Below are 14,501 nucleotides of genomic sequence, written 5' to 3' on the forward strand. Positions count from 1 at the left end.
ACTCTGTCCAATGAAACCCTTCCCCTTTCCCTCTTAAATACAGTGCTAGGGTTATCCCCAGATTTCAATGAGAATGTGTCCTTTACATTTTCACCCTCTACACTCTCCTGAATCAGAACTATCCAAGTTCCTGAATATTCTCCTGGCTGCTTGCTGTAGATTCCTTAGATCATTATATCAGTGTCTTCCATTTGTCACAGGAAAACTACTGAAGTAATATCCTGCAGTTTTTTGTATTCTTCCCCACCTAAACCCCACTTCTTGTCACATTTCAGAAGGGAAAAAATTCAATTAGAATAAGAATAAATTTTTCTTAGAGAGAAAACATTGCATCTAAGTAAGATAATATAATCTAAACTCAATTAAAAATGGCTACTAGCACTAAAAATTATCATAATTTTGGCAGTAGTAAAGCCAAAGAGAGAACTGAGCAATATGACAAACAAAACAAAAACCATGGAGTAGCCAGAGTGTGGTTGGCACTGGAGATCTCCAGCTTTTCTGGTCCTCATTGTCCACTTCTGTGAAATGAGATATTTTACTAGATAGTGTTCCAAGTTCTTTCTAGCTAAGACTCTGTTACTCTAGGGGATCAGGGAACAAATAACTTAAACTGACCAATTTTGAATTATTTTTTGTAATTAATGCTAATCTAAGAGGGACATATGTATAAATACATAAACATATACGCCTATTCCTCACTTATCAACATGATTCGGTTTCAAAGACTAGGTCATAATGCAAAAATTATGGTAGCCTAGCTCTAACAGTGTAGTGGTCATGAGTTGGGCTGCTAACCTCAATGTCAGCAGTTCAAAACTACCAGATGTTCCACGGGAGAAAGATGAAGCTTTCTGCTCCTATAAGGATCTACAGTCTTGGAAAACCTATGCAGGGTCGCTATGAGTCAGAACCAACTGCACAGCATACCACCACCACCACACTCAATGTGTAAGAGATGATCTGAAACAAATGAAATCATCTTCATCATGATTCTTGACTGGCTGTTGACTTAAGCTTATTACTGTACATTTCAGAGGACACCAGAGCAAGAAACATCTATTTATATTGGATACCTGCCACACCCCCAAGAAAACTCCCTTTTCAACTGATTAGCTACTTACATCAGACCCCAAGTCTCTCCATACACATTTTCAGTGTGTTCTTCAACTACAGTATGTTCAGACCACTTCCCTACACATATCCATCATGACTCCCTAAGTGGTGGCTTTACACTCTGAATCCACAGAATCCCTCAGTTAAAGCAGTTGTCCGTGTCCAGGAAGTAAACTCTGATTGTCTTAGTTTCAGTCAGGTACCCATTGCTGGTTTAATCTGTTATGGACAGATGGGCAGGATCATGTTGTTCTTAGAATCTCTTTCCCAGGTGTGGGTAGACAGTTTCTCCAAGGAGCATGATTAGGAAGGAAATGATTGATATCTCCAATAGGCCTTTGTATTGTTGTTGTTAGTTGCTAGCAAATCAATTCCAGCTCTTGACAATCCCATGTGTGCAGAGTAGAACTGCTCCCTAGGGCTTTCAATGCTGCGACCTTTCAAAAACAGATTAGTAAACCTGTCTTCTGGGTGCTTCTGTGTGGGTTCAAACCTCCAGCTGTTTGGCTAGTAGTCAATAGCTTAACCAGTTACACCACCCAGGGACTCCCTGTGGGTCCTTGTTGTTAAGTCTCATTGAGTCGATTCAACTCACAGTGACCCTGTAGAGGGTTTCTGAGGACACAACTGGTGGGTTTGAACCACTGACCTTGAGGTTAGCAGTCAAATGCTTATCCTACACTGTCACACCAGAGCCCCTTAGACATCATTTAGTCTAGTTCCCTCTTCCAGGGTCCCTACACTAAGAAAGAAAAGTCCCCAAAAGATTTGGCTTAGGTTGTTAATAGAACCAGGCCCCTGTTCTTACATATAAAGCCTTGTCATACTTAGCAAGACAAGAGATGCTTTTAAGATGGTGAGTTTTATTCTACAACTGGTCTTGAAGGACATATTATGCCTTTAATTTCCAAACTGAAAATTTGTTCCAAACAAAATTTATCAGCATAACCTTCAGGATTCTTTTGACACTGCCCTAAATCTTGTGTTTTTCATTTTTTAGAAGAAAAAGACTCACTTCTAATGAACATCTTTTCTGTTCTGTGTTACAGATTGCAACAGAGGCAATAGAAAATATAAGGACAGTTGTGTCCTTGACCCAGGAGAGAAAATTTGAATCAATGTATGTCGAAAAATTGTCTGGTCCTTACAGGTAATTAACATGTGATTGTTAATAATAGCCTAGTGCTTTGTTAAGGTTGAATTATTGTCCCTACGATCATTAAAGTGGGAGGCTCCAAACAATAACATAGTAAGTTTCCTTTTCCCCAACAATATAAATGGCTTTTTGATGCAACTGGGTCACACAATTGGATTTTTTACATCTCTTGTAAAGACAGTAAGATTGGGTCTCGAAAATAAAACAGTACTGAGGATCACACAAGGATTGATCACCAGTACAAGCAACATAAATGACCCATTGAGTGATTCAGGATAAGCATTTTTTTAGAGAATTATTCAAACTATTTTTCCTTTGGACTATATGGGTGGAACTAAAGATGAGACATGTTATTTGGTAAGTAATTTTAGATCTTTCACATGTTCTCTGGATGCGGGTCAGATCCAGCTCACTCTGAATTCAAAGACTCATAGCCTAGCTCACTGTCTCAATTCAAAGACTTTCCACCGTGGCCTATTTTCATAAATGAATATATTTCAACATAAACAACATTGAACAACACAACTTAGATTACAATTTGTAGACCAGAACAATACTTTGAACACACAAATTTGAACAAGGATTCTTGAAATTCTCATTTTACTACATTTCTTGAGTTAATATATAAATCCTATTATACTGACAAGAATGCAGTTACATTTATTTTGTCGACTTGATTGTTTAACATATAAGTATCTATGATGTGGTTTACTTTGAACTTAAGGACAATTAAGAAGGCTGTGGTGAATTATTAACTTGGTTATAATGTAAAGATTCAATAACATTGCAAATTATTCAATACTGCTAAGTGTTAACAGCACCATGTTTATTTCATACCAGGCAGGCCATTCGAAATCAGTAATACTTTGCATTTTCCCTCTTGTCAAATATCTTCCTTCTAATCTGAGAGTAGATAAATTATGATTCTGTAGGAGTATTTTATAGGCCTAATGAAGTGTATGTAGTATGAGGTCTAATTTGAAATGGCATGAAACACATTTAAATAAACAAAACAACTATGTGGAGAAGCCTAGCTCTTGGAAAAACTTTGGATGTGTGCCTATATAAGCCTCAGTGACCCTATTTTTTGTGAATCTAAAATATGAATTCTGATAAGAGATGATCACTAGTTACAAGAGATTCTTTGTTATTGTTGTTGGTAAGTACCGTCGAGTCAGTTCCGACCCATAGCAACCCTGTATAGGGTTTCCAAGGAGCAGCTGGTGACCTTGAACTGCTAACCTGTGGGTCAAACTGACTTTGTATTCCAGCGCATTAGCTCACAGCGCCACACTATCAGACAATTGAAACTTTAGTTTTAACTTTGACATCCTAGATGTTTTTGATACAACAAGCAGTTCACTGAATAGGAGTTGAATATCTGAATCATCATTTATTAATATGTGATAGTAATAGCAACTATCATTCAAATAACTTCTACAAACTAGTTACTATTCTAGCCATACATATAGGCTTCTTTAGTTATCAAGACAGTTCTGCATTATATTGATTATCCCCATTGTACAAAACAGGAGAGTGATGTGAACTCACTTACCTAAACTAATATAACTGGGGGTACAGTTCATATCCAGGTCTCCCAGACTTAGAAGTCATGCACTTTCCACTACCATATTTTTCACATGAAAAGTGTCTATACATATAATGCACACATGCCTATACTACACATAAGAAACTAATGCACCGGTGTGGGCTACGATTTGAAAAAAAAAAAAATACAGTACACAATTCTAAGAGGGGCTGAAAAATGGTTATGAATATGCTCATTTGCTTTTCAGGAATTCTGTGCGAAAGGCACACATCTATGGCATTACTTTTAGTATTTCACAAGCATTTATGTATTTTTCCTATGCTGGCTGTTTTCGATTTGGTGCCTATCTCATTGTGAATGGACATATGCGCTTCAGAGATGTTATTCTGTAAGTAACTTTTAAAGTATTAAGATTATACTGTAGCAGGATTTCAGAGGGTCAATACAAATGTTTGGAGTAAAATAAAAGAAGATTCATTTGTCCTCAGGTGAAGTCAGGGAGTTGAATTTATCAGTGTTCAACCTGACTGGCACAGAAGTCTAATTTTGTCAATTCTCCAAGTGCACTCTGATTATCAGAATGGACTAAAAATTAAACTCATGAAATTGATCATAAAGCAAAATTTTAATTATAAATGTACCTTCAGTCAGGAGGTTAACCAGCTTCCTCATTATAGAATATAAGCAAAAATAGATCTAATTTCAAGATTGTTGGTGACAATGAACTCATATCAAAGGATGTAATAGTTTGCTCCTTATGTGCCACCAAAAGTTGTCTTTGGTAACCAGATGGGAATGCTTCACTGGAGCCTGGTAGTCTCTCTCTTGCCTAACCAGGGTTGGGATGCACTTGTCTCTAAGCCTCTTTTTCTTTCTTGATTTCCAAAACTGACCCATGATCTTTCACATTAAGGATTCCTCTTTCTAAAACGTGCTGTTGTTGTTGACACTCAATTAGGTTTTGCTCTAGTCTTGCAAGAGGGAAGCTACTCTTTTAAGGACCACTTGGTATATTTCTGCTCTGATGGGGTGATCTTAAAGTAGTGGCGAAAGACTTTTTTTTATAATCAAGTCAAGACCAGAAAAGTGAAATTGCTTAGGAACTGTTCTTTTGTTTTATCCAAAATTAAAGTAGTTTTATTGAGACCCAGTCATGATTCTAGCAGGAAATAAATGATACTGACAATGGGGTGATTGAAGGAAGGGTGCTTGCTAAAGGGTCTACTTACAAAAGTGTGGGAAATGTTAAAGGTAAACTGACAAGATAAGGATGGAGCAGTCCCCTAGGGAGCTGTTATCACTCAAGCAACACCTAGCTAAGATCTGCTGCCACCGTAAACCTAAAGGGCAAAAGGAGGGAAATAGTTTCAGAAACTCACACAAAGGACTTCCATGGTGTTAGGTTGAGAGATATGGACACCACCATGACAATTCAGCAAGAAAAAAGATGGAAGAAACACACCATCTGGCCTCACTCCCCTCCAACTGGATTCCCTGCTAGTTTCCTTACATTGGTCAAATCCCATCAGAAGATAGAAGATGAGAAAGCCTTTTGATGCAAATCATGAACACAAGCTTCTAAGGGCATGAAGGAGAATGTACAACCGAGAGATGGATTGAGAGTGGAAAGTGGATTTGAAGGGGTAGATGTAAATATCTAGCTAGAAATCACAATTTAAGAATACAACTTTACTATCTACCAAAATATCATTGAGAAAATTGGCATTTTTTGTTTTACCATTAAAATGATAAATTCTGGATAACAAAAGACAGCTTTTTAATCTTTCATGCTAAAACTAGGTTATAGACTGAACAATGAAGCTAGGCAGCCCACATGGGTTGGTCACCAGTGTTTTAAAATTTAATTTTTGGTAACCAACCTTATTATCAAGGGCATACTTAGTGAGGAAGAGCCTTATTCTTAAATGCATAAATGCATTCTGGTATCTTAGATTTAGAAATTTGAAAATAACTTATTTTTAAATTCTTCTCAAAGAACTTAACCAACTTGTGTGGTTGGTTAGTTTTTTTTCTGTTTACCCAGAGGAGCTCTGATGTCAGAAAGAAATCACTTTGTGAAGATACCAGGATATTAGTCCTTTATAAAGAGCTATAATTAGAAAATAGACTCATAGATTTGGACAACTATGTTTCAGAGTAGCTTCAAATAGTTATTTTAATTATAAAAGACCAACTATGTCTAGTTTATTTTCCCTAACCAAGATTCTTTATCGTTATTATCATTTGTGAGGTAGTACAGAAGAAAGCACGACTGGAAGTCTGGCTTACTTTGTCTGGTATTCATCAAGCCACTTAAACTGTCTGTGCTTCGGTTCCCTGTTACATACACCAGCTTTAGAAAATTAGTTGAGATCATAAGTCAGATTCAGTTATAAACTACGTCTGGAAAGTGAAGAATTTTAGGAGGTTACAATGACTGTAGGATATAAGATGCCAAAAGAAAACTAGAAGGTAAATGGAGAAAAGGGCAAGTCAAAAAAAAAAAAAAGCAAATCTCAGGGAGTGACTCTTGCCTCTCCTATTTCTCATGTTACTGCATTCTCATGGATTTGGGGTTGGAGTTAGGGAGAGCTTGTGACCAAGGATATAATAAAATGTAGAAGGGGATGATTTAAGGGAGTAGGAAGATAAATACTGGTAAACAATGATATGGAGCTTTCAAACATAATAGAGCTTATTCTATAAGCTAATTTTCTAATTTCTCCTCTTCTGTTTAGGGTGTTCTCAGCAATTGTGTTTGGTGCGGTGGCTCTTGGACATGCTAGTTCATTTGCTCCTGACTATGCCAAAGCCAAGTTGTCTGCAGCCCACTTATTTATGCTGTTTGAAAGACAACCTTTGATTGACAGCTACAGTGAAGAGGGGCTGAGGCCTGTGAGTTCTGGAAGAGGCCCAATGATTGTTGTCCTCAGTTGTAGATAAAGGAGAAAATCTGTGGGGATTACACTACCACATGTTTAGCTTACTTTGTAATATTTATATAGCTTATATTTGTATATATCAAACATTTAGTAAGTATCTGAATTGAACTAAATCTTATACCTGTTAACTTCATTAGGTGGTTTCAAGGATTCTGAAATTTAGGACAGCAAAAGTTTAAAAAAAAAAAAAAAAAGTAAATCCAGATGTATTGAAACTGCATAAATTTCCATGAAAATTGTCAGTCATTTCTATGTGAAAATATACACATGTAAATCTGTTGTGTAAACAGATTGGCTATCACATTTTGTAATGTTGAGTTTTAATTACTAAGAAGACCTCTTTATTTACAATGAGAGTAATAATCTTATGCAATCTACAAAGGAGTCTTGGTGGGCTCTGTCAGCTAAGTACTGGACTGCTAACCCTAAGGTTGGTGGTTCAAATCCACCAGCCACTCCTCAGAAACTCTATTTAGGGTCACTATGGATTGGAACCAACTCAATGGCACTTGACAACTGCAGCAAAGAAAGGAGTCCTAGTGGTACAATGGGCTGAGTGTTAGGTTGCTAACAACAGTGAGGTCGATAGTTTAAACTCACCAGCCATTCTGAAAGAAAGATGAGGCTCCTGTAAGGAGAACAATTCACAAGCCATAGAAGCAGTTCTCTGTCTATAGGGTCACTATGAATTGTAATCAACTAGAAGGCAGTGGGGTTAGCCACAAAATTTACTGAAACTCAGACCTAAGTGTTTTTTGCATGATACAAATTGCTGCTCATTTAATGTGGGGAAATAGGGTGATTAAAGAGATTGGGACTTATACAGTCTTTGCTGGAATTAACCAGATATTTCATATCCTGGGAAAATTCCTGTGCCTAGTGAATGAGATTAAGAGAGTGAGAAAGAGGCTGCCGAGATTTGAGATGAGGGCTGTGTACTGAGACTGAAGGGTAAAACTGCTACTGAGTTCCTAGGCCTTTGAACCAAACAGAAAGCAGCTCCTGGCATTTGGCCACCGGCTTGGCTCCAGCCTCAGAATCACCAATTGGGAAATGTTTGTCTTAAATGAACTAGGTTAAGTTTTGAATAACAATGCTCTTGTAATATGACTTGAAAAATCTAACATGTATGCTCTATGTTTATTTTATACAACAGCAGTGCTGTCGATAGTAATTACACTCTATATGAATTTTAAGGAGCTTTGGTAGCCTAGTGGGTATGAGTGGCTGCGAACCTCAAGGTCAGCAGTTCTAAACTACCAGCCATTCCATGGGAGAAAGATGAGGCTTTCTGCTCAGGTAAACATTTACAGCCTCGGAGACCCTATTAGGGGTCAATATGAGTCAGAACAGACTCTACAGCACACCACCACCATATGAATTTTCTGTTTCTCTTCTACAGTGTTTGGTAAAGTTCCTTAAAATTCTGTTTCTTGTTCCAATAATCAGACCAAGTGTAATAGCAACATTTAATTTTTTTTTTAAGGATAAGTTTGAAGGAAATGTGACATTGAATGATGTCGTGTTCAATTATCCCACACGACCAAAAGTTCCAGTGCTCCAGGGGCTGAGCCTCCAGGTGAAGAAGGGCCAGACGCTGGCCCTGGTGGGCAGCAGTGGCTGTGGGAAGAGCACAGTGGTGCAGCTCCTTGAACGGTTCTACGACCCCATGGCTGGGACAGTGGTGAGCACTCTTTCTTAGTAACCTGATTTAATGTCATATTTTATAATATTACTGTAATGGAAAAATCTGGAAAAATGAAAAACCTATAATCCTAGTTGATACAATGGCCATCTTCTAAAAACTCAAAACTAGACAAGTATGTGGGGACAATAGGGCAGAATATCTGGAATTAAGTCTAACTCAGAAGATACAGAATATAAAGTGGACTTCTACACTGTCATGGATTTTTTGAGCCAGTTTTGGCACTCCTAAGTGAATACTCAGTTACTGGATTATAAAGGTAAACCACAAACTCTTTTCTTAATTCAGAGTAGACCCCCAGAATGCCCATACCTAGTGCAGGCTGATTCCCTTCCCATAGCCTTTGACTATGTCTTTTTGTCTCTAACCCAGAACTCTAGGCTGCCTCAACTTCCATTCCTTTCATATTTGGCTCTAATCATTGATTCTTCTGGTATGCAGTTGCTACTGGGTTGGACTACAGAAGACTAGAAATTCATAAAGAGTTTTATTAGAGTGGAAATTACCTGCACTGGAGACATGCCATAGACAGCAGAGCCTCCTGCAGGGCAGACATGCTGCAGATAGTGGTATCTCTCCTCAGATCCCAACTTAAGGGGTTTCAATAGTGAGGAGTTGAACTGCAGAGGCAGTTCTGCCAGATTTCAAAAAAGGGGTGGGCATTCCGGTTTGCGCATTTCTGTTTCCGTGTTTCTCTTTTCCCATCTTGCACACGCATCTGGCATCCATTGCAGAGGCATCTGGGTACTTGATGTAACTGTCCATGCATGTCCTCGTCTCTCAGGATCCTGGTTCTAGAACCAGGTCTGCCCTGGTAGACCCACGTTGTAACAGGGGGGGTGGGGTGGGTGGGGCATCCAGCAATGTTTTGCACCTGTGCTGTAAACCGATTAAATGAAAAGTTAAAAGGTAGTTGTGGTTAACAAGCTCAGCTAGGTAGCTGAATAGGGAGGGAGGGTTAATCAACGCCAGCTGGGTTCAGATGCACTTGGAGAGGAGATAGTTTCCTATCTTGTTTGTGCAGTCCACCTGACAGATAGCTTCTGTGTCTTGTCCACATCCTGCTCCATCTGTTCTTTGTATTGGAGGTTTTCTTTATGGTTCTATTGATTTGTCTGCTGCTGCCAGTGATTTTCTCCTGTCCCCTTACCTAACACATTCCTCATTCTCTTTACATGAGTGAAAACCTGACTCTTAATATTTGCATCTTCCATCACATTGGCACTGTACCCGCTGACTGTGGCCAAGCCCTAGGAATCCACCAAAATATTAAGCCTTTATTTAGTTGCTTCTTTTCAGGAAATCTCTTGCTTCCATGATAACAATTGCTCTGTAGGTATGGTGTACCAATACTATGGTAGGATTTGTACGTTTATCAAGAGCTATAAACACTAGTTGGACTTTTAGTGTCTAGTTTTCCACTTGTGACCTTTCTTAGCTTGAAGGAAATTGTTTTCTTAGTCATTACATCACAAGGCTCCTCTAGAAGTACCATACCTCCTGCTTGTAGTAAACAAAACAGAAACAAAACCACCACCAGAAAAATTCCTTAACCTAGGGCACTGTCCACTTTATGTTGAATACTTGTCTTTAAGGAAAATAAAGAGATGTTTAAGACTGGCAGTTCTCACCGACAAAAGAGGTGGTAAAGGAATCCACAACTTTTCAGAATGTGGAGGTCAGGCTTCTGATCAGCTTTTTTTCTGTGTGCCTGACAAGTGATACAGTCACCCAGGGGACAGCAGATCTGAGTGGGACATCTCAGTGCAGAATTCGTAAAGGCAGAGGATGGCACATATGACTGGTAGAGTGAAGATAAGGACAAAGAGAAAATGTCAGAAACCAGGGACAAATTTACTAGAAAAAAATCCATCATTGTGCACTGTAGAACAAGATAGGGTTGTCCTAGTCACCATCAAAAGCATCTTGCTTGTTGTTGGCCTTCAATAATATAAGTGCTTGGAGGCTGTGATGTGTCATATTTTATAACTGCTGTTGTACAAGTACAAAGGTCCTTCAGACGGTTAATAGGTGAATATATTGTCTAGATTTTCTTTTCTTTCTTTTTAAAACTTTTTTATAGTTTGTGGACTTTTATTTTCAGCTCCTAGATGATCAAGAAGCAAAGAAACTCAATGTCCAGTGGCTGAGAGCTCAACTTGGAATTGTGTCTCAGGAACCCATACTGTTTGACTGTAGCATTGCTGAGAATATTGCCTACGGAGACAATAGCCGGGTGGTACCACTAGATGAAATTGAGAGCGCAGCCAAGTTAGCCAACATACATCCTTTCATCGAGACGTTACCCCATGTAAGTTAACTGGTCACTTCCTAGGCTCAAAACAGAATCAGTGGTAAACTTTTTTTACCTCCAAAACAATACCACCAACATTATCTTATAACAGAATGTAAGTCTACTTAGTAGTATTGTGACTTCAGACCAGACACTTGGCTTCATGATACCAAGTTTTTTTTTAATTGGTAAATGAAGTATTATTTATTGTGTCCACTTCATACAAATGTTGTGAGAAACAAATAAGGTGATGTGCCCAAAGCACCAGACCGCAGATTAATATGGGCTGCATTCAGCCTGTAGTCATATTGGTATTTATTTTTAAATTTGAAATAATTATAGAATTCTATGACATTCTAAGGAATAACATAGAGATCTCATGTATCCTTTAGTTTCCTCTAATGATAACATCTTATAAAACTATAGTACAATATCACAACTAGGATATTGACATTGATATTGATTGTACCCAGCTTTCCCCAGTTTTACTTGTATATTATGTACAACTGCATCTCACTTAGCAAGTATCTCATTGTCCAACATTTACAATAGTCAAAAATCTACTTAAATCACCTCAAAGCCATGTAAAAACCCATATTTTGAGTGAGAGTAACTCCCTCTTGAGGCTCAGCCCTTGACCCCTCCCATCTCAACTCTCTCCCCAGTCTTGGATGTGAATAAAGTTTTTGCAAAAAGGCCTAATGCTAGGGCCTAAGGGGCCATTAACGTTCAGGCATGTCCACAGTTGAATCCCATTGGCCAACAGGCTGGTGGCTGCCCAGCTGTTGTCCAAGCAGAGCTGTGTTCAAGCAAAAGGCAACAGAGAAGCACAGACAGGGTAGGTGATAATTTCACTTGCATACCCTGAGATCCACTGGTTGGCCCTCCTGGCTACAAATTCTGACCCAATCAGTTCTGCATGTAGGTTAAAATGGGCAGCCAACCTGCCTGCCCAAAGTATAGAAGTCCCTGTGTGGAGAGTAGCAAACTGCAGACCTTGGCTGCAGGGAAGGCAGCAGTCCCATGAGACTGCTTTGGAATGACTCCTGCAACCTGAGGAGAATTTGATTGTTGGAGTTTTGTGTCATGCTGATTTTTGCATAGTTCCAATTTTGTGTCAGTGACCTGGTCTTTGGAATCTAACTGTGCCAGTAAGTGAGGAGTGGGTGTATTTAGTTATGTACAGTTTGACTGTATGTGTACATTCATATATCCACCACCACAGTAAGGAGTCAGGACCTTTCTATTACCAAAAGGATTTTTCATGTTGCCCTGGTATAGCCACACCCATCTCCCTATTGGGCTTGGTCCTCCTCCCTTGTTGTATCTCCCCACCAACCCCTGGCAACCACAAGTCTGTTCTTCATTTCTATAATTTTGCAGTTTAAGAATGGAATCATGTAGTATGCAGCCTATGGAAATTGACTTTTTCACGTATCAACTTCCCTAGAGATTCATCCAAAATGTTTTTGTGTGTATATAGTTCATTAAATTGTTGAGTAGTATTCCATAGTATCTGGGTTCTTTCAGTTTGTGGCTATCATAAATATAGCTGCTATAAATATTCATGTACAACATATTTTCAAACAATCTGTGAACCTATGCTTTTATTTTCTCTGGGATAAATGTCCAGAAATACAATTGCTGAATTGTATGGTAATTGGATGTTTAGTTTTATAAGAAACTGCCAAACTGTTTTCTAGAGTGGCTGTATCATTTTATTTTCCTGCCAGAAAGATGTTTACCTGTGTTTCATTGATTATGGAAAGACATTCTGCTGTGTGAATTATAGCAAATTATGGATAGCATTGTGAACACTTTTCGTTGTGTTCACGTGGATCCTGTACACAGACCAAGAGGCAGTCATTGGAATAGAACAAGTGGATACTGTGTGGTTAAAATCAAAAAGCATGTGTATCATGGTTGTATCCTTTCACTATACTTAGTCTGTATACTGAACAGATAATCTGAGAAACTGGACTAGATGAAGAAGGAAGCATCAGGATTGAAGGAAGACTCATTAACAACTTGTGATATGCAGATGAGTCTTGCTTTCTGAAAGCTAGGACAACTTGAAGCACTTACAGATGAAGAACAAAGACTAGTCTACAGTATGAATTAAACCTCAATATAAAGAAAACAAAAATAATCTCAACTGGACCAGTAAACATCAAGCAATAATGAACAGGGAAAAGATTGAAACTGTCAGGTTTTCACAACACAGATGGAAGCAGCAATCAGAAAAATCAAACAACATATTGCATTGGGCAAATCTGCTGCAAAAGATCTCTTAAAAATGTTATAAAGCTAAGATGTCACTTTGAGGACTAAGGTTGTTGTTGTTAAGTGCCATTGAGTCTATTCCAACCCACAGAGACTCTGTATAGGGTTTCCAAGGAGCAGCTGGCGAGCTTGAACCACCGACCAACTTTGCAGTCAAATGGCTTTGCAATCTGACACATCAAACCACAGTGCCATACACCTAGCCAAATCCATAGTATTTACAATTGCCTCAGATCCATAAAAAAGCTTGACAAAGAGTAAGGAAGACAGAAGAACGTATGCATTTGAATTATACTGTTGGTGAAGAATTGAATATACCATGAACTGCTGGAAGAAGCACAGCCAGATGTTTCTTAGAAGCAAGGATGGCTAGATTTTGTCTTGTGTACTTTGGGCACCTCATCAGGAAGGACCAGTTTCTGGAGAAGAACATCATTCTTGGCAAAGGAGAGGGTCAACAAAATAGAGGAAGATCCTCAAGGATATGGATTGACACCGTGGCTGCAGCAATGAGCTCAAGGAGGCCTGCACAGGACTGGACATTGTAATAGGGTCACTATGAGTCAGAACCAACTCAGCTGCACCTAACAATAGCAAAAACAACCAGTAATGTATGAGGGATGCAGTTTCTCTAGTCTTTGCTAGCATTCGCTGTTGCCACTATTTTTTATTTTGACCATTCTGATAACTGTGAGGTGATATGTCACTGTGATTTTAATTTGTATTTCCCTAATAGTCCTGGAGTTAAAGTGTGGCACTATAGGATAATGCACTGGACCGCAAGGTTGGTTTGGACTGCAACATCAGTTCAACTCACCAGATGCTCCTTTGAAACCCATACAGGGTCGCTATGGTTCAGAACCGGCTTTACAGCACTTAACAATAATAATGTTGAACATCTTTTCATGTACTTGTTTGCCATCTGTATATCCTCTTTGGTGATGTCTCTTCATGTCTTTTGTTTTCTAACTGGGTTAATTTTTTACTGTTAAGTTTTGAGAGTTCTTCCATTTTCTAGATGCTAGTCTTTTGTCAGATAGGTGGTTTGCAAACATCTTCTCTAGTTTATCTTTTTATCGTAACAGTCTTTTGTAGAGCAAATGTTTTTTGTTCTAATTTTAAATCCAGTTGATTAGTTTTCCCTTTTATAGATCACAATTTTGTCAGTTCTAAGAACTCTTTGCCTAGCCCTAGCTCCCAAAGGATTTTTTTCATATTTTTTTCTAAAGGTTGTAGTTTTAAGTCTGTGATCCATTTTGAGATAATTTTTGTATGTTTAATTTTATTCCTTTGAAGAGTATTTTCCAGTTCCTAAGTTTCTATTTTATTTATATCTTTTAATAAAAATAAAAATATTTATATTTATATAAATTTTATTTACAATATATTCTATTTATATAAAATAAGTTTCTATTTTATTTATTTTTATGTTGTTTCTAATTTTATTCCTTTGAAGA

At 38.2% G+C, this 14,501-nt stretch overlaps 1 protein-coding gene across 3 annotated transcripts in view; it reads left to right on the plus strand.

Annotated features, from left to right (window-relative positions):
• Positions 1–14,501, plus strand: part of ABCB4 (ATP-binding cassette, sub-family B (MDR/TAP), member 4) — a 90,580-nt gene that overhangs the window by 72,899 nt on the left and 3,180 nt on the right. Inside the window, exons 22-26 of one of the 3 annotated variants that reach the window (XM_006834326.1) lie at positions 2,166–2,266; positions 4,069–4,209; positions 6,560–6,716; positions 8,250–8,447; positions 10,552–10,779. In XM_006834326.1, coding sequence (XP_006834389.1) covers positions 2,166–2,266; positions 4,069–4,209; positions 6,560–6,716; positions 8,250–8,447; positions 10,552–10,779 — 825 coding nt within the window. The remainder of the gene's footprint in view (positions 1–2,165; positions 2,267–4,068; positions 4,210–6,559; positions 6,717–8,249; positions 8,448–10,551; positions 10,780–14,501) is intronic. The other 2 variants (XM_006834327.1, XM_006834328.1) reach the window with 2 other exon arrangements.

This window comes from Chrysochloris asiatica, unplaced genomic scaffold (genome assembly GCF_000296735.1).
Source record: "Chrysochloris asiatica unplaced genomic scaffold, ChrAsi1.0 scaffold00010, whole genome shotgun sequence".
Classification (NCBI taxonomy): Eukaryota; Metazoa; Chordata; class Mammalia; order Afrosoricida; family Chrysochloridae; genus Chrysochloris; species Chrysochloris asiatica.